The sequence below is a fragment of the Mirounga leonina genome, unplaced genomic scaffold (genome assembly GCF_011800145.1).
Source record: "Mirounga leonina isolate KUSES-001 unplaced genomic scaffold, KU_Mleo_1.0 Mir_151, whole genome shotgun sequence".
In the NCBI taxonomy this organism is placed as follows: Eukaryota; Metazoa; Chordata; class Mammalia; order Carnivora; family Phocidae; genus Mirounga; species Mirounga leonina.
In genome coordinates, this window is record NW_023270377.1 from 10,557,087 (window position 1) to 10,578,267 (window position 21,181).

Below are 21,181 nucleotides of genomic sequence, written 5' to 3' on the forward strand. Positions count from 1 at the left end.
AAAAGTACAGTCAAGGTTTCCCCCAATACTCAAATAATCTATAGCAATGCTGATCAATTTTGCTAGTCCAGGATAATAATTGTTCAAGAAAAAGAATAATGTCTATAAGCCACAAAGCAGCCAAAATAGGTCATTTTGCAAAAAACATGTCACAAACATGTATCAAAGATGCACTGTCCATCCCCTCCCTCAAGAACAGACTCATGGCCCCGCTGGGATGGGGGGTGGGGTTGCCTAGGCAGCTGACAGCCTCCAGCAGCAGCTCCTTAAGGATCCACCTCAGCATCAGATCCCGGAGCCCCGGGCAGGCCCTCCTCCAGTAGCCCTCAGCCCAGGGCTGAACAAGTGCACGGTGCAAGATCCTGGCCATTTCTGCCCCCAGAGGGACTCTCACCAGTGAGCTTTATCCAGAGCTCCCTGTGGGTTGGCAGAGACTTGTCACATCTGCATCATCATGGTCAATGGCTCTTCATGCCGAACTCTGCTTTGCTTCCTGTCACAGATGTCACTTCTCAATAACCTGTCACCCACCTACCTCTCCTACTTCTGTCTCAACAGCTGCTTCCCAGAAATGCAAACTCAGATAAGCATGCCTCTCCTCTTCTAAATGAACAGTTCCTGAGCTCCAGTCCTTACAAGGCACTGAGCTAGAAGACTATTCATCCCACTAACTTTTACCCTACTGTTGCTTAGGCCCTGGGAAGGTAAAAGTTACAGTCCCAGCTCTCAAGAAATACAATCTATCGGGATAGGAATGAATATCTAGACCAGAAATGAATCAGAGACAGTTTATAATGATGACTTTGATAAATTCCAAGAGAGTCAGTTGTCAAAGGACTCACAGTTTCCTAAGGATTAAGAAGATGATAAAGCCTCTTGGAAAGGTTACCAACCACTGTTATAAATCAAAACAGATTCCCCAGCAAGATCTAAATTCACCAGATATTTAATCTGTACATCCCAACCCTGTGGTGTTCTAATTTCCCATTTCCAATACGGTAACTCCAGTATGTCTCATATCATGCAAATGTTTTTATATGCAGAATTCTTCCAGATTCTTGAGCAGAACCAAAAGTAACATCCATACATTTTTCTACTTGACATTTATATACCACATAGCATGACTACAGCATCCTAAGGATCTACACTTTTTAAAATATAAAATCTGTGTTTTTCTGCATTTCTAGCTGGAAGTTATTCTCTCATATAAACATTAATCTGTGCCACTCATATGATGTTCTTTCTGGTACAAGTTGTTTCTCAAACTAGACAACGCATTCACTGAGGTAGGGATCAAGATTCCTTATAGCCTCTCATTGATTCTAAGCTAGAGCTTTGCATGTAGAAGGTGCAAATAACATCTTTATGGACTCAATAAATGAATGTCTAACAAAGGAACTGTCTACATGCTGGCATAATCAGTAATATGTGCCCGTTACAAAAATAACTGAAATCTTGACTTGATCTTAGACCTTGTCTTACCTGAAAATAGATAAAACAATGACTTGTAGATGAAATTCAATGCCATTATCTTTGCCACCATTTTTTTTTATTAAAAAATAAACAATTGAGTACCTTCTGTGTGTGGTCACTTGGAACAAGAAGAGGACTCAACGTAAACCATCACCATCCGAGCCACACCCTGTCCTCACCCTCAGACAAGTTCCAGAGCCCTCGAGTGGCCGCAGCTCTGACGAGCCATGAGGCTGCTGGGGCTCATTTTAAAACTAGAGAGCAGCTCATTTACTATTTAACTATGGTTATGTGAGACGTGCCTTTGTTCCCCTCCCCGATAATCATGACAAAGGAGAAGGACAGTTACAATGGAAAATCACTTATTTCACTGGATCAACAACTCTGAAACACGTATCGTGGTATTTTTGTCCTATTTTAAAATTTTCTCTCACTCAAAATATCTTTACCTTATCTGAACATGGGCTTCTGCAGGATAATCACTAATCTGATTCTGTCTCTTGAAGTGGAGTTTTGCCTAGGATTTCTTTCTGGTTTGTTTGTTTGTTTGTTTGTTTGTTTGTTTTGAGTTTTGCATAGGATTCCCTAAAGGGAATGAATTCTGGGCAGTATGATCTCACAAGAGGATTTCCTAACTCTGCCCCATGACAATTAATGAGGAGGATGGAATGCAGTCAGCCCTGTGTGATGTTTATCTCCCAGGAAAGTAACAGCCTTAGTAGTATTCTTAAAATTCCAATAACCAGTATTCCTCAAAAATGTTAAGGTCGTCAAAAAGAAGGGAAGTCTGAGAGATCCTCTTCACCGCGAGGACCCTGAGGAGACTGGATAATGAAATGTAATGTGGTATCTTGGAAGAGAAAAAGATAATTAGGCAAAAAACAAGAAACATTGAATAAGACATGGTCGTTAGTTAGTAAGAATGTATCAGTACCTGTTCACTAATTCGGACCAATGTACCACACGAATCTACGATGTTAATGATGGGGGATGCAGGGCATGGGGCATATGAGACCTCCTATATTCACAACTTTCTAAAACTATTCTAAACTAAAATGTTAAAAACAACAACAATAACTGGTCTATTTAGGACCAAAAAAACGGCAGACTGATGATCCTTTTCCCATCTCCCCCTCACCCAGCAAGATGCTCAAGCAGAACTCACTGAAGCAAGCAGGAAATAATACAGCACAGGACACTGTTGTAGCAAAGTATTGTCTGAGTTCATGCAGCTCATCCACACATCACCCTGTGTCAGCGTTTTCCAGTAAAAAATCTGGATATGAAACCCAGGTTGCATTGCGTAGCTATTTTACCTGGAACTGAGGTTGAGCAAATCTATGGATTTGGTTTTCAATTCTCCACTCTTTTCATATTCCAACATAATTCCTATAAAAATAAGCAAACATGTTATAAAACACTTAGGATGACAACCAATGTCAAAAGCTAATCTACTTTGCCATAATTTTTTTCATTTGTTTTTTAATTTTTTTAATTTCTTGGCATACACAGTGATGTCTGATTCTAAAACAAGACTGTGTGACCTCATTTTTCCCTAGTCCTTCCTCTAAATACAGCTACACACCCTTGAAATTATTCAACAGGCAATGCTAAAATAACTGAAGGTTGGGTAGAGGGTAAACTGGCTAGAGTTCTCAGGACTTGAGCAATGACAGTGTGGTGAGTTCCCTGGGTTTTTTTTACCTCCCATATACCCCTAAACTGGAAACCAGAGCGACTTGCAGCCTGGAACCACCAAAAAGCATAAACAACAAAAAACAAGCAACAGCAAAGCTTGCTTTCTGTGGCCAAAGGACCAGGCAAAGAGAAGTCAGACAAAGAACTAATGGGGAGCCAGAAGCCCTGCTCCACAACTGGGGCTCCTTAGGCAGTCTGATCCCCCAGTGGAAGGAAGCTCTGGGCTGTCCCAGTCCCCCTGCAAAATTGGGCCCCAGCAGTAATCGGATCTGCCTGCAGCAGCCTGGCAACAAAGACCCAGGCCTCCTCAAGACCCTCAGCTAGGACCCCAGGGGGCCATCTAATCTGTCTACAGCAGCCACAGGGAAGTCCCAGGATCACTCAGTCCCCATTCCTCACCCAAGCCATTGGTGGGCAGCCTCATCCACCCGCAAAAGGGGCAGCAATGAAGTCCTGGGATATCCCAGACCCCACTCCACAATCAGGCACCGAAGCAGTGTCTTCCTGCCTTTCAACCAGTGGTGTCACCAGGCCTAGAGTCTTATCCCCCGTGGCCCCTCCCCCCAGAAGGTCACTCAGTGAGAGCAGGCATACTGGGAAGTACCTTCCACTTTGCAGGTGGCACCAGCTGGAACTGAGCAGGAGACTTAACAGCATCAGAAAAATGAGGCAGACCAGAATAGCATTGCAAGCGCTCATGAAACTAAGCTGCCATTGGAACTAAAGCCCACAATGTAGACCAGAACCTCTATGCTAAATCTAAACATGGTGACAGGCCTGTCAAAGTAGATTCAGATAGGATCAAGAGTCTCCTAACATAAGAACCAAAATGTCCAGGATACAATAAACAGGAAAAGACAATCAATAGATCAAAATACCTAGTATACAATAAAAAAATCACCCATCACCCCAAGAACCAGAGAAAGATAATCAACAAACACAGATATGGTGGTGAATCAGATGCTGGAATTATGTGACAAGGATTTTAAAGGGAATGTCAAAAATACTTTGGCAACCATTCACAAATTCACTTGAAACAAATGAAAAAATAAAAAAGTCTCAGAAAAATAAAAGTTTTTTAAACAAACTAAAAGGGAATTATAGAACTGGAAAGTTCAATGGGCAAAATGAAAAACTTGTTGAGTAGGCTCAGTAGAAGAATGGAGATGACAAAGGATAGAATCAGTGAACTTGAAGACAGATCAATAGAATATATTCATTCTGAAAAACAGAGAGATAATTTACTGGGGGAAAAAAAAAAACCTGAACAGAGCCTCTTACCCACTTTATTGTACTACCTCTATAAATATGGGCCATCGGATCTCAAAAGTTTGGCCTTAAGACCACTTTACACTCTTTAAATTATTAAGGACACCAAAGAGTTTTTGTTTTTGTAATATTTTACGTATTAAAGTCGAGAAATTTTTAAATTATTTATTAAACTTTTAAAATAACAATAATAAAGTCATAGCATGCTAATGTAAATAACATATTTTATAGAAATAACCAAGAAGAGTAGCATCATTTTACACTTTTGCAAATTTCTTTGATATCTGGCTGAATGAAAGACAGCTGGATTCTCATCTCTGCTTCTGCATTCAAATTGTTCCTACACAGTGTTTCAGATGAAATATATGGAAAAAATATCTGGTCATACACAGATATGTAGTTGGAAAATGAGAAATTATTTTAATTGCATTTCCAAGTAATCATGGATAATCTTCTTTAATACTATATTAAAGCTTAACAAGTGGTGGGGCGCCTGGGTGGCTCAGTCATTGAGCATCTGCCTTCGGCTCAGGTCATGATCCTAGGGTCCTGGGATCGAGCCCCACGTTGGGATCCCTGCTCGGAGGGAGGCCTGCTTCTCCCTCTCCCATTCCCCCTGCTTGTGTTCCCTCTCTTGCTGTGTCTCTGTAGATAGATAAATAAATAAATAAATAAATAAATAAATAAATAAATAAATAAATAAAATCTTTAAAAAAAGATAATAAATAAGATAAATAATATAAAAAATAAGATAAATAAAATCTTTTTTAAAAAAAGCTTAACAAGTGGTAATTCATAAAGATCGGTTGCAATATAGAATCTGAAACCACATCACTTAACTCTTCATACTCTGTTACATTAAAATCCATTGGTGTATCTCACACTCAAAGGATCTTTTATTCATGTATGGTTTATACATCATGCACCAGACATCCGAAAATTATTCGTTTACTGAGTTATGCACACCTTCTAAATGTTGGCATATATCATCATACAATATCCCCCCAAAAATCACATTTGTTAATGTCACTACCAATATCTATCATCAGAAAACTCTTTCAGTGTCAGTAAGCTGCCCAGCTCATGACAGTAGATACAAGTTTTCTGACATTCTAATTTTTGCTTGAAAGCTCGAATTCTATCACTGGCAAGAAATGCTGACAGTTTGGCTTGAAAGTTCCAGGCTCACTTTGCTCGTTTCCAAACAAAATGTCTTCCAAATGTCCAAGTCTGAAAGCCACATTTGTTTTTCAGTCTTTCACATAAAACGGGTGTTTCATGAAGAAAATGGCTGGTTCATCTCTCAGCTCACATGACCACACAAGTGTTTTCCTCAAAACAACTATCCAACATCACTGTGCAGCAGAAGGGCTTAATGAGAACTTTCTATTTCATCAGCCAGAATGCAAGTACTCTTAGGTCAGTATTTGACTACATTAGTAAGTTTTACTGCTTCATCAAGGGCATTCCTAAGTGAAACTGAGGGTGTTTCTTCCTATCAGCAATTTGTGTCAGTGAGCAATACAATGACCACTATGAAAGTTTGTTGCTGCCGCCTGATGTGGAGCAAGTTTCCAGAGATTTCACTTCCCAGGGCTTTTGTAACCAGTAGTGCAAATGTCAACACCATGAAAAATCCAAATGGTATCTGCTATTATGGAAAGAGATTTGGCCTTGAGGCCCCACTGAAAAGACACAAGAGCCCCCAAGGGTCCTCCTACAATTTGAGAATCACTGCCTTAACTCCATAAATTTGATATAACAGATGTGATTCCAGAAGCCTTTTAGATCAAGAGAAAATAAGAAATTCCATCCAAAACACTGTATTTACTTTCCAAAGCACTGAACCATTGAGATAGAATGTGGCTGAGTTGAAAAGGCATGCACATGGCATCAAACAGATCCAGGTTTGAGTTCCAGCTCAAGTCCTAACTTATTTCATGGTAAGTTACAGTAATCTCTTTAAATCTCAGTCTTCTCATTTGTAGATAATATCTTCATTTTGCTAGTTGAAATAATATGTATATGAAGCACCTGGCATCTAGAAACTCATTAAGTAGTTCTTATTATCTAATGAGTAATCAAATATTGCCTTGTGACACATAGTCACCTTGTATTACATAAATTGCCTCTATGCCTTCTCTCCTCAGTGAGATTTTAACATCTTTGAAACCATATGCTTCTTTATACTCCCAGGAAGATCCTCCTAGGAATGAGTCATGATGATTTATGCACAGTAAGCCCATGATTTAGCCAACTTCAAGTACAAACAACACTGTCAAATGGATTTACACCTTCCCCTCTCTGGCTTTCATTTCTCCCTCAGTGGTGCCTGTCCCTCCCCGTTGTCTTTATGATCTTTCTGTTTTCTGTCCTCTCCACATCTGACTCACTAGACTATGCACTCCTGGGCCTGTCTTCTCTTTATCCCTGGTGTCTACCATGAAATTTGGTGCACAGGAACTGTTCAAACAGTGCTTGTTGAATACAAGCTAACTGATAGATGACTGGATGAGTGTCCCCAAATTGCTTAATGCAATTGACAGTCCTTATCTTTATGGCACATGGACTTTCAGAGATAATCAACACCATGACCAACGCCCTCCTTCTTCAAATACAATTCTCCATAGGTTTTTATGAAATCTGTCTTTTTTCTCTACTTTGTTACTTTTCATTCTCCTTTACTGATTCCTCCTCTTAGACCTGACCTTTAAATAGTGATTTAGGTTAGGGTTCGGGTCTAGGAACTCTCTCTTTACATTTTTTTCTCTGTATAAATTCACCCATACCCACAGCTTTGATTACCATCAGTATGCCAACAATTACCAGTTGTAATCTCCCATCTAGACCTCTGAGTTCCAGACGTGTGGATATCTCACCTGTACCTCAAACAAGTCCAGGATCTTCCCCCTCAATCCTACTTCTCCTACAGAGTTTGTTTCCCAGTGTCAGACATCACCACTCACCCAACTGCACAGTTACAATCCTGGGAGGAATTCATCTCAACACAATCGCACTGCATGGGTTTGGCACAACCTAAGTAGGTGAACCCAAGCAGCTGTTGTGTCATGAAGTATAACATTTTAGAACTGAAAAATCATTCTAGAAGGAAAGATGGCAGAGGAGTAGGGGACCCTATTTTTCAACTGGTCCCCGGAATTGAGCTGGATATCTACAAGACCACTCTGAGCACTCACGAAATGAGCCTGAGATGTAAGAAGATCTGGATCTCTACAAGCAGAATATCGCAGGCAGGTGGTTTTGAGGTACGAAGCAGGGAGCCCTGATTCCGCGGGCAGATATCAGAGGATAAACGGCAGCGGAAGGGAGCCTGTCCGTGGGGATCCTACACCACCGGTGAGGGACAGCCTCACACGCTGGGGACGGGGCACAGACTCGGAGACCAGTAGCGGCAGGGAAAGGAATTTAGAGCAGCCCCCGGGGCAGAAACCCGGAGCGGTGGGGTCACGCAGGTGAACTGGGAACAGCTGGCAGTTTTAGAAGCACAAAGGGCAGAGATGTGCCCCAACCTGGAGGCAGGACTGGGGGTGCTGCGGAGGGGCGCACAACCCAGGCCGCTGCAGTTTATAGCAGCATGGACAGAAATGGAGACAGTGTGGCCTGGAGAGCCCACTGAAGAACAGACTGCGATCTCTCTGCTCTGAGCCAGAGGACTGGAAATGGTCTCTTCTGCTCTGACTCACGGAAGAGACGCAGAAAGCCACCAGGGAAAGCCACCAGAGAACAAAAGCCCCAAAAACTGATTCCCGCTGAGCCCATACCCCGCCATGGGGGGGCAGGGCAACTCCGCCCAAACAAGGTTGCCTGAGTACCAGCGCAGCAGACCCCTCCCCCCAGAGGAAGGCTGGGAAAACAAGAGGCCAGCAACCCTAAGGTCCCAAGAAAACAGGTGCATCTTGCTTGGGTTCTGGTCAATAATTTGGACTCTATACATTCCCTCAAACACCCATCAACAGAATGAGTAGGAGGAACCCCCAAAATAGAAAAGACTCAGAGATTATGACTTATGCTGCAGATTTACAAATGGATGCAGATTTAACCAAGATGTCAGAGATGGAATTCAGGCTAGCAATTGTGAAGACAATGGCTAGAATGGAGAAATCAATTAATGGCAACATAGAGTCTCTAAGGGCAGAAATGAAAGCTGAATTGGCAGAACTTAAAAATGCTATCAACGAGATCCAATCCAATCTAGATAATCTAACAGCTAGGGTAAGTGAGACAGAAGAACGAATAAGCGACCTGGAAGACAATATAATAGATAAAAAGGAAAAAGAGGACACCAGGGAAAAACAACTCAGAGTCCATGAAAATAGAATCAGAGAAATAAGTGACACCATGAAGCGTTCCAATGTCAGAATATTTGGAATCCCGGAGGGAGTGGAGAGAGAGGACTAGAAGGTGTATTTGAGCAAATTGTAGCTGGGACTTCCCTAATCTGCGGAATGAAACAGACATTCCCGTCCTAGAGGCAGAGAGGACCCCTCCCAAGATCAAGGAAAAAGGCCAGCACCGCGGCATGTAATAGTAAAACTTGTAAATCTTAGAACCAAGGAAACCATCTTAAGGGCAGTTAGGGTGAAGAGATTCCTTACATACAGAGGGAGGAAAATCAGAATAACGTCAGACCTATCCACAGAGACCTGGCAAGCCAGAAAGGGCTGGCAAGACATATTCAGGGTACTAAATGAGAAGAACATGCAGCCAAGAATACTTTATCTGGCAAGGCTGTCATTTAGAATGGATGGAGAGATGCAGAGCTTCCACGACCGGCAGAAACTGAAAGAATATGTGACCACTAATCCAGCCCTGCAAGAAATATTAAGGGGGGTTCTATAAAAGGAGAAAGACCCTAAGAGTGATATACAACAGAAATTTACAGGGACAATCTCTAAAAACAACATCTTCACAGGCAACATGATGACAATTAATTCATATCTTTCAATAATCACTCTCAACGTGAATGGCCTAAATGCCCCCATAAAATGGCACAGGGTTGCAGATTGGATAAAAAGACAGGACCCATCCATATGCTGCCTACAAGAGACTCATTTTGAACCTAAAGATACATCCAGACTGAAAGTGAAGGGATGGAGATCCATCTTCCATGCCAGCGGATCTCAAAAGAAAGCTGAGGTAGCAATTCTTATATCAGACAAATTAGATTTTAAACTAAAGTCTGTAATTAGAGACACAGAAGGACACTATATCATTCTTAAAGGGTCTATCCAACAAGAAGATCTAACAATTGTAAATATCTATGCACCCAACATGGGAGCAGCCATCTACATAAGCCAACTGTTAACCAAAATAAAGAGTCATATTGATAATAATATGCTAATTGTAGGAGACCTCAATACTCCACTCTCAGCAATGGACAGATCATCTAAGCAGAAAATCAACAAGGAAACAAGAGCTTTGAATGATACACTGGACCAGATGGACCTCATAGATATTTACAGAACATTCCACCCTAAAACAACAGAATACTCATTCTTCTCAAGTGCACATGGAACTTTCTCCAGAATAGACCACATACTGGGTCACAAATCAGGTCTCAACTGATACCAAAAGACTGAGATTATGCCCTGCATATTCTCAGAACACAGTGCTTTAAAACTGGAACTCAATCACAAGAAAAAATTTGGCAGAAATTCAAACACTTGGAAGCTAAAGACCACTCTGCTCAAGAATGTTTGGGTCAACCAGGAAATCAAAGAAGAACTTAAACAATTCATGGAAATCAATGAGAACGAAAACACATCGGTCCAAAACCTATGGGATACTGCAGAGGCGGTCCTAAGGGGGAAATACATAGCCATCCAAGCCTCACTCAAAAAATAGAAAAATCCTGAATTCACCAACTAACTCTACACCTTAAAGAATTAGAGAAAAAGCAAGAAACGATGCCTAAGCCATGCATTAAAAGAGAAATAATTAAAATTAGAGCAGAAATCAATGAATTAGAAACCAGAAACACAGTAGATCAGATCAAAGAAACTAGAAGTTGGTTCTTTGAAAGAATTAATAAGATCGATAAACCACTGGCCAGACTTATCCAAAAGAAAAGAGAAAGGACCCAAATTAATAAAATTATGAATGAAAGGGGAGAGATCACAACTAACACCAAGGAAATAGAAACAAGTATTAGAAATTATTATCAACAACTATATTCCAATAAACTGAGCAATCTGGATGAAATGGAGGCCTTCCTGGAATCCTATAAGCTGCCGAGACGGAACCAGGAAGAAATTGACAACGTGAATAGGCCAATAACCAGTAACAAGATTGAAGCAGTGATCAAAAACCTCCCAAAAAACAAGAGTCCAGGGCCTGATGGATTCCCTAGGGAATTCTACCAAACATTCAAAGTAGAAATAATACCTATTCTACTGAAGCTGTTTCAAAAAATAGAAAGAGAAGGAAAACTTCTAAACTCATTCTGTGAGGCCAGCATTACCTTAATCCCCAAACCAGGCAAAGACCCCATCAAAAAGGAGAATTTCAGACTCCAGATTCCAAAATCCTCAACAAAATCCTAGCTAATAGGATCCAACAAGACATTAAAAGGATCATCCACCACGACCAAGTGGGATTTATCCCCGGGATGCAAGGGTGGTTCAACATTCACAAATCAATCAATGTGATAGAACACGTTAATAAGAGGAGGGAGAAGAACCATATGGTCCTCTCAGTTGATGCAGAAAAAGCATTTGACAAAACATAACATCCTTTCCTGATTAAAACTCTTCAGAGTATAGGGATAGAGGGAACATTCCTCAAATTCATAAAATCTATCTATGAAAAACCCACAGCGAATATCACCCTCAATGGGGAGAAGCTGAGAGCCTTTCCCTTAAGATCAGGAACATGTCAAGGATGCCCACTCTCACCACTATTGTTCAATATAGTACTAGAAGTCCTAGCAACAGCAATCAGACAACAAAAAGAAATAAAAGGTGTTCAAATTGGCAAAGAAGAAGTCAAACTCTCTCTTTTTGCAGACAACATGATACTTTATGTGGAAAACCCAAAAGACTCCACCCCCACATTACTAGAACTCACCCAGCAATTCAATAATGTGGCAGGATACAAAATCAATGCACAGAAATCAGTTGCTTTCTTATACACTAACAATGCAACTATGGAAAGAGAAATTAGAGAAACAATTCCATTTACAATAGCACCAAAAACCATAAGATACCTCGGAATAAACCTAACCAAAGAGGTAAAGGATCTATACTCTAGGAACTACAGAACACTCATGAAAGAAATTGAAGAAGACACAAAAAGATGGAAAAATATTCCATTCCATGCTCATGGATCGGAAGAATAAACATTGTTAAAAAGGTCTATGCTACCCAGAGCAATCTATACCTTCAATGCCATCCCAATCAAAATTCCAATGACATTTTTCAAAGTGCTGGAACAAGCAATCCTAAAATTTGTATGGAATCAGAAAAGACCCCGAATCGCCAAGGAAATGTTGAAAAAGAAAAACAAAGCTGGGGCATCACGTTGCCCGATTTCAAGCTATATTACAAAGCCGTGATCACCAAGACAGCATGGTACTGGCACAAAAACAGACATATAGACCAATGGAACAGAATAGAGAACCCAGATATGGACCCTCAACTCTATGGTCAAATAATCTTTGACAAAGCAGGAAAAAACATGCAATGGAAAAAAGACAGCCTCTTCAATAAATGGTGCTGGGAAAATTGGACAGCTATATACAGAAGAATGAAACTCGACCATTCTCTAACACCATTCACAAAGATAAACTCAAAATGGATGAAAGACCTCAATGTGAGACAGGAATCCATCAAAATCCTAGAGGAGAACATAGGCAGTAACCTCTTTGACATCACCCACAGCAACTTCTTTCAAGATACATCTCCAAAAGCTAGTGAAACAAAAGCAAAAATGAACTTTTGGCACTTCATTAAGATAAAAAGCTTCTGCACAGCAAAGGAAACAGTCAACACAACAAAGAGGCAACCCACAGAATGGGAGAAGATATTTGCAAATACACTACAGATACAAGGCTGGTATCCAAGATCTATAAAGAACTTCTTGGGCGCCTGGGTGGCTCAGTTGGTTAAGCGACTGCCTTCGGCTCAGGTCATGATCCTGGAGTCCCTGGATCGAGTCCTGCATCGGGCTCCCTGCTCGGCAGGGAGCCTGCTTCTGCCTCTGACCCTCCCCCCTCTCATGTTCTCTCTCTCATTCTCTCTGTCTCAAATAAATAAATAAATAATCTTTAAAAAAAAAAAAAAAGAACTTCTTAAACTCAACACCCAAAAAACAAATAATCAAGTCAAAAAGTGGGCAGAAGATATGAAAAGACACTTCTCTGAAGAAGACATACAAATGGCTAACAGACACATGAAAAAATGTTCATCATCATTAGCCATCAGGGAAATCCAAATCAAAACCACATTGAGATACCACCTTACACCAGTTAGAATGGCAAAAATGGACAGGGAAAGAAACAACAAATGTTGGAGAAGTTGTGGAGAAAGGGGAACCCTCTTACACTGTTGGTGGGAATGCAGGTTGGTACAGCCACTTTGGAAAACAGTGTGGAGGTTCCTCAAAAATTTAAAAATAGAGCTACCCTATGACCCAGCAATTGCACTTCTGGGTATTTACCCCAAAGACACAGATGTAGTGAAAAGAAGGGCCATATGCACCCCAGTGTTCATAGCAGCAATGTCCGCAATAGCCAAACTGTGGAAAGAGCCGAGATGCCCTTCAACAGACGAATGGATAAAGAAGATGTGGTCCATATATACAATGGAGTATTACTCAACCATCAGACAGGATGAATACTCAACTTTTACATCAACATGGATGGGACTGGAGGAGATTATGCTAAGTGAAATAAGTCAAGCAGAGAAAGTCAATTATCATATGGTTTCACTTATTTGTGGAACATAAGGAATAGCCTGGAGGACGTTAGGAGAAGGAAGGGGAAAATGAAGGGGGGGAATTGGAGGGAGAGATGAACCATGAGAGACTATGGACTCTGAGAAACAAACAGGGTTTTAGAGGGGAGGGGGCATGGGGGATTGGTTAGCCCGGTGATGGGTATTAAGGAGGGCACGTACTGCATGGAGCACTGGGTGTTATACAAAAACAATGGATCGTGGATCACCACATCAAAAACTAATGATGTACTGTATGGTGACTAACATAACGTAATAAAATTAAAAAAAAAAAAAAAAGAAAAATCATTCCATATGCTTTTAATGACCAGAACACCAGGACACAGCAGGGAAACAACTCTAACTAAAAGGCTAGTTTGGGATAGTTCTATTTTGTTTCTTTTCCCCAAGAAGTGACCTTTTCATATCAAAGACTTGAAACCAGACTTACAGTCTAAGAAGCAAACTTACAAAGAAAAAAGAAAGGATCAGTGGAGAGCCAGCCATTGTAAATACTGTTATTTTCTTAGAGTAAAAATCGGCTTCTTGTTCCACATTAACCTTTTCAATAAAATATGGATGTTATAACATTGTAAAAATCTTCTCAAAAACCTATTTATATGCTGCGTGTCCTAGAAAGGATTTAAGTGGGTTTAGAAAAAATAAATAGAATACAAAAAGCTAAGATCAGAAGTAGATAGGGGTGCCTGGGTGGCTCAGTCGTTAAGCGTATGCCTTCGGCTCAGGTCATGATCCCAGGGTCCTGGGATCGAGCCCTGCATCGGGCTCCCTGCTCCGTGGGAAGCCTGCTTCTCCCTCTCCCACTCCCCCTGCTTGCGTTCCCTCTCTCGCTGTGTCTCTTTCTGTCAAATAAATAAATAAAATCTTAAAAAAAAAAAAAGTAAATAAGAATTAGATACACTGACAAGGGAAGATTCAAGTAAAGGAAAGATCACATCTATAATTGCATTGAACACCTAAATATAAAATTAACAAGAAATGTGCAAGGCCTAGCTGTAGTATTGAACAAAAAGGAAAATTGTGATAAATGGAGACACACATTTCTAGATGGGAAAATGTAATATTATAAACACGTCAAATCAATCTATGAATTAAACTAATTATAATGATTTTATTTTTTGGAATTTGAAAATTCACCATATATTACAACAAACTCTAAAACAATAAAGTGTGATTCTGAAACAAAATTAGATATAAAATCAATATAATAGAATCACCTACATATGGGAGTTTAAAACTAAACTGAAGGTAATATTTTAAATTAATGGGGAAAGAATAAATTATGCAATAAATAATGATGTAATAATCAGTTGGATTTTGGAAAAATTCATAAAACTGGATTGCTACTACACAATATACAAAAATATATTCTAGATTGATTAGAGATTTTAATATTAAAAACAAAATATAGAACAGTCAAAATAATAGAACATATTTACATCTTAGTGTAGGTAATTGGCTTTTTAAGCATGATGTGAAACCTAACACCTAAAAAAGAAAAAAAATGATGCATTTGTCTGAAATAAGTTTGAAGCTTCTACACAGAAGATTTCACAAAGTTAAAGAAAAACGATAATCAGCAAAAAATCATATTCAACTATAAATACAAAGCTTAAAGAACTTAATATAAAGAAGTCTAAAAAATGATTTTTAAAGAGAAAATGGACAAAAGGCAAGAACGGTCAGTTTGCAAACAGAGAGGGACAATGGTCAATAAACAGACTGAAATAAAATGTTCCCAACTCCATTAAAAAGAAATACAAAATACAACAAGAGATATAATCTTTACTCATCAGAATAGCAAAGATGGCAAAGACTGATAATACTAAATATTAGCTAAGTTGAGGAAATGGGCATTCTCACTATTGGTAGATATGTCAGGCGGCTCCATTCAAAGAACCATCACACCCTCAGTGCGTTGAGCATGATCTTAGCTATCCCTTTATGTATTTTTTAGAATTTTGTTAAAAGTAAATACTACTCTTATGATAGAAAAAAAAAAGTAAGAGAAAAATTAGAACATGGAGAAAAAGGAAGAAAAATTATAACGATTAACATTATTAGCATATAAACTCCTGAAGATCAAGATCAAGATCCCCATAAGGTTATTTAAAAATTCAGATATCATGCAAAGTTTCTATCAGCTTAAGGCATCACTATAATTAAGGACTGCTTCTTTCCTGTTCTGTAATTTTAAGTATTTTGCATCATGTATGAGTACTCAATATGCACTGTTTATTCTTGAGGAAAGTAGGCATTCAATATAGTTGAGTAAATAAATGATGTAAACAATGAGTAAATAATATAATCCTAATCTGTAACTCAGAGAAAGGTTGGAAAGAATTAGCACTTGACAGCCCACACACCATAATTTAATATCCTAAGGAAATGCACTAAATAATTTTGGCAAATTCACAAAATATTGCATTCTTTTTTTTCACTACTATCTTGTTTCTTATAAAATAAAAAATGTTAAAAGTCTTTAAAGTTGACTACTAAATTAGTTGGGTTACTATACAAATGGACCTAGAAAACAAAGTGCAAAATCTGAAACCTGTGCATTGGACTGTTCCACTGTTACAAAACATCAAGGTCAAATGCTCACCCTTCCCATGACCACTGAGCTGCAGTATGAGCCACAGGCTGGGTCATGCACAGTGAAGAATACAAGAAGAAAATAGACAAAGATGCTCCCAGGAGCACATGTTGTTCTTCAGGGATTGCTTCCCATAGTATCTTAATGTTCTCCATCTGCCCCTGGTTGTGAAATTTTGTGCATTAGGCATGATTCCCAAAAACACTTAAGTAAGAAACTGTCCCCCCCCAAAATTCTGCAATGTACTAAGATTCAAAAGATGTGGGTATTCCTCACTCCGATCACATTCAACCAACAGAGACCTTTAAAGTGCTCAGAATATTAACTAGTCTAATTAATGTTTATTATCTCCTTCTCGTGGCCCAAAAAACTAGGGGCCTACACACAAGAAGTAAAAGACAAAGACAGTCATGCCTGAGTCAGTTGAAAAGCACGTATGCAACACCCACTCTTCACAAAGTGAAGAGCTTATGAATTAATGAATGAGATAAAAAGAGAATGCCCATGCTCAATTAGCCATATTACTGCTATGTACCTTTAGGAGGGAGAGGGACAATTCCATGGATGCCAACAATGGAATGCTCCTGACATATATGTTACTCAAAAGAAAGTAGGAGGACTGAAATCTCTGGATTAAGAGATTAAACAAAATTGCAGAAGGGATAAACGTAACACAAGAATGATTCAGTGGTGAGTGATTTTTTTCCTACTTGATAATGTTATTTCAACGCCCACCTGCTATTCAGTAGTACCTTGGAAACGTGCATATAATGTATGGCTCACCAAAGACTGGAATTCAGAAATTAAGTGTCTAACATGCTAAGTGATATGACTTCATTATAAGATAATCATTAAGGCAATAGTTGCAAGTGTAAGTCTAAAGCCTTATTGAATGTGACATGGTTGTTGGAACCCTGGACTTTCAGAGCTGGAGAGAATCTTATCAATCATCTGTCTGACCTATTCCTATTTCAGGAGGAGCTCGAGGCATTCTACTCAACACACATCATCTCATTAAACTCATTCATTTATTCAACAAATATGTGAATGCCTCTTTATTGACCAGTCTCTAACTACTCTAAGTGCTAGAGATGCGGTAGTAAACAAAACAGACAAAGTCCAGGACCTCATGAAGATTTTATTCTAAGTCGGGTGACTAAGCAAAATAAGTAAAATTGTGGTGCATTGAACTGAGGTAATGCTAGGAAAAAAACAAAGCAGCGGAGGATGCTATGAAATATCTTGAGGAGAAGTTGGAAATTGTAGAAATTCTAGAAAGGGAGGCTTCAATTTACTCACTTTACTTACTTTTAAGGACAGAGCCAAAAATACGTGAGAATGCTGGCTATGCAGATGTCCAGGGAAGATTATTCCAAGCAAAAAGAGTAGCAAGTGCAGAGACCCTGAGTGGGGGCATACCCAGCCCATCCATGGAACACCAAGAAGAGTAGTGTTGCTGGAGGGGAAGCAGGGTGAAGTCAAAGGCAAAAGCAGGGAAGGTCCTGTAGGGCCTTGGAGATTAAGGCCTTGGAGATCATGGCCCTTTTATTTTAAGTAAAATGCGAAGCCATTGGAGAGCTCAAGCATAAGAGTGACATGATCAGATTTATGTTCTAGCACTCATCCTGCTGCTGTGATGAAAATATACAGAAGTGGGGCAAGGGTGGAAGCTTTAGCAATAGAAAGCATGGTAGCCATTGCTGTGGGGTAAAACTGCTGAATCCTGTATATATTTTAAAGGTGAGTTGGCAGGATTTGTTACTGGACCAAATGTGGAGTATGTAAGATGGGAGAAAAGGATGAGTCCAAGGTTTTGGCTCAGGCAGATGGAGGAATGGAGCTGCCATTCACAGAGGAGAGAGACCATAGGATGCCCCGTATGAGATGCACATTGCACATCCAAATGAACAATCAGACAGGCCGTGAGGTAGGTTCTCAGGACTACTCCCTCAGGTTATTAAACCTGGAGAATGGATGAGATCACCTAACTGATGAGTATAGATAGAGCAGTCCAAGGACAGAGCTCCAACATTAAGATCAGAAGGAAGAGAAGCCAACAAGATGGATGAAGAAGGAGTGACAATAAAGCAGGATTAAAAACCAGTGTGTCCTGGGAGCCAAGGGACGAAGTAGTCAAATGCATCAAATGTTGCTGTCAGATCAGGAAAGGAAGGACAGAGAGGCGGCCAGTGGGCTGAGTGATGTTGGAGGTCACTGAGGATCTTGAAGAGCGCAGTTTCAGTGGGGCCATGAGGGTGAAAACAGGATAGGAGTGAGTCCAAGACAGAAGACAGAAGAGAAACGGGGACACTGTTCTTCCAAGGACGTTTGCTCTGAAGGGAAAGAGATAAATGGGAGAGCAGCTGCAAAGGGTCAGTAGACGGGCAAGATGGGTGTTATTATCACCATGTGACTTGATGATCAAAACACCTCAATGGATAGAAACAAATTGACCAAGTTACAAAATTTGTACATGGTGAGAGCCAGTTATTATGGACCCAGAGCTCATCTTCCTAACCTACACTCCACAGCAAAGGGATGAATGAAAGCAAGTCATTCACATATCAGTCAATGGGAACCAGCACGAGCCTACACCAAGCACAGCCAAAGTAAAGTTGTGAATGCTTCCAGAGAACAAGCTATTTACAATTTCCTATGTGCTACCTCTCACATCTAGAGCCTTTTCATGTTATTTTAACTGTAATTCTAAGAGGGAGAAAATGAGTTATAATTTTACTACAAATGTTCACTTCACACTGGTGAGAGTTGCTGCCAGGCTCACCCATGCAGGGAAGCCCAAACTTCTCATCTGGCAAGGATATTTGGTCATCTACTGCTTTGTGGCAAGTTTTGCAGACTTTGGGGTGCCTGGGTGGCTCAGTCGTTAAGCGTCTGCCTTCGGCTCAGGTCATAATCCCAGGGTCCTGGGATTGAGCCCCACATCGGGCTCCCTGCTCCGCAGAAAGTCTTGCTTCTCCCTTTCCCGACCCCCTGCTTGTGTTCCCTCTCTTGCTTTAAATATATATATATTTAAAATTTTTAAAAAGTTTTGCAGACTTTTTTATTTTATATTCTTATTTTTATTTATTTTTAAAAGATTTTTAAAATTTATTTGAGAGACAGAGCACAAGCAGGGTGAGCGGCAAGCAGAGGGAGAGGGAGAAGCAAGGCTCCCCACTGAGCAGGGAGCCCCACGAGGGGCTCCATCCCAGGACCCTGGGACCATGACCTGAGCCCAAGGCAGACACTTAACCCACTGAGCCACCCAGGCGCCCCTACTCTTATTTTTAAAGTGAGTTCTGGATTGGACCCAAGAGTTCTGCCCTTATTTCTGTACCTAATGAGCTGGGTGACCAGCGGGCTTCACTCATTCTTCAAAGGTGACCAAGTCCTCACCTGTGAAACAAGACAACTAGACAAGTTTGTCCCACTCTAAAACTATAGCGTTCTGTCGCGTATTTTGAAATTCCTTAACTCATTGGAATCAAGGACTGTGACCTTCTAGCTGGAAGCCCCGGGGCACAGAGCGCCTGGTGGCCCTCAAAAAACGTGTGGGTCGGGGCGCCTGGGTGGCTCAGTCGTTAAGCGTCTGCCTTCGGCTCAGGTCATGATCTCAGGGTCCTGGGATCGAGCCCCACATCGGGCTCTCTGCTCGGCGGGAAGCCTGCTTCTCCCTCTCCCGCTCCCCCCGCTTGTGTTCCCTCTCTCGCTGTCTCTCTCTCTCTCTGTCAAATAAATAAATAAAAATCTTAAAAAAAAAAAAAAGATGGGCACCTGGGTGGCTCAGTCATTAAGCGTCTGCCTTCAGCTCAGGTCATGATCCTGGGGTCCTGGGATCGAGCCCCGCATCGGGCTCCCTGCTCCGCGGGAAGCTTTCTTCTCCCTCTCCCACTCCCCCCGCTTGTGTCCCCTCTCTCGCTATGTCTCTGTCAAATAAATAAATAAAATCTTTTTTAAAAAAAAACAAAAACGTGTGGGTCAACTGATATGTGTGGTCTGGAATGCGGACACTCAGTTAATATACTTTGTTGCATATGCATTTTCCTTTTCATACTCAACGCACCTCGACGTGATCACTCTGCTATGTTTAAAATAAAGAGCAATGAGCTCCTCGTCAGCGCCGTCCCTTCCGGAAACCAGTCTCTTGGGACATCACTGATCACCGCCCCTCCCTCCCCATCTGCCACATTCCTAAGCAGCCAGAAAGGTATTATAACTCAGCAACGTCAACGTTTAAAGAACGCTTTTAAAAATCACTTTGAATGTTTCGAGCAACAGCGTCCAGCAACCGAAGGAGCGAGAGGAGTGGGGGGCCCCTGTTGGGACTCGCCCGGCCACCTGCCCCCCACATGGATCACCCACGAGGGGACCCCGCCGTCCCCTCGAGTCCCCGCACCCTCCGCCGCCGCGGAGCCTCCCAGAGCCAGAGCCCAGGACCCCACGCCAGCACGGAGGCGGCCTGGCCGGTACCTGGCGGGTAATACCGGAGCAGGAGGCTCTTAAGCTTCATTTTCTCCTTTCCAGGCCCCCGGGCAACGCTCTTCGTAGCCATGGAAACGGCCAAACAGCTGCGGGTCTTCGGCGCGCATGCGCGAGCTTCCGGGACGCGGAGCTGGGCGCGCCGGCTTCCGGGGTGCGGTCTGCGGCGCGGGCGGCCCCGGGCGGGTTGGGGGGCGTCGGCCCCGCGAGGCGCGGCCGGGGGGCCCGCCCTGCCCCCGCGGGAGCCCGCACCTGCCTGCTTGTTCCCTGGGGCGGACGGGGGCTCCAGGGCGCGTGGCTGAAGACAGCGTTGCCTCCCTCGCTCCCTCCGCACCTTCGGTGCCTGGGCCGCGCAGGGACCGGGTGGCGGGGGCCTCGCGTCCCCAGTCAGGGTGACCGCACAAGGGGCGAGGCGCGGCCGGGCCCACTGTGGCCCATTGAGTTCCCAAGGAGGAGAGACGGGAGAAAAATCCCCTCCGGGCCTGCATTCCCTGCCTCTCCTCCAGGCCTGTCCCTGTCCCCACAGAAGAATTGGGACCAAGCGGCTACATTTCCTGACGCTGTGCGGTACGCTGCGCTTGGCGCCTTAAACCCCTGTGGCTGTAGAGACGACCAGAGGTTTGAGATGTGCACCATTTCTCCCCCCCCCCCCCCCCGCATGGGACCCCCAGAATCAGAGAAAGTGAGACAACCC

General features: G+C 41.8%; 1 protein-coding gene across 1 annotated transcript in view; it reads right to left on the reverse strand.

Moving 5' to 3' along the window:
* DAW1 (dynein assembly factor with WD repeats 1) overlaps positions 1 to 20,533 on the reverse strand; it is a 50,217-nt gene extending 29,684 nt beyond the window's left edge. Inside the window, exons 1-2 of the mRNA XM_035006575.1 lie at positions 20,479 to 20,533; positions 2,790 to 2,862 (exon numbers count right to left, since the gene is read on the reverse strand). Coding sequence (XP_034862466.1) covers positions 2,790 to 2,862; positions 20,479 to 20,518 — 113 coding nt within the window. The 5' untranslated portion in view covers positions 20,519 to 20,533. The remainder of the gene's footprint in view (positions 1 to 2,789; positions 2,863 to 20,478) is intronic.
* Positions 20,534 to 21,181: the final 648 nt, after the last annotated feature.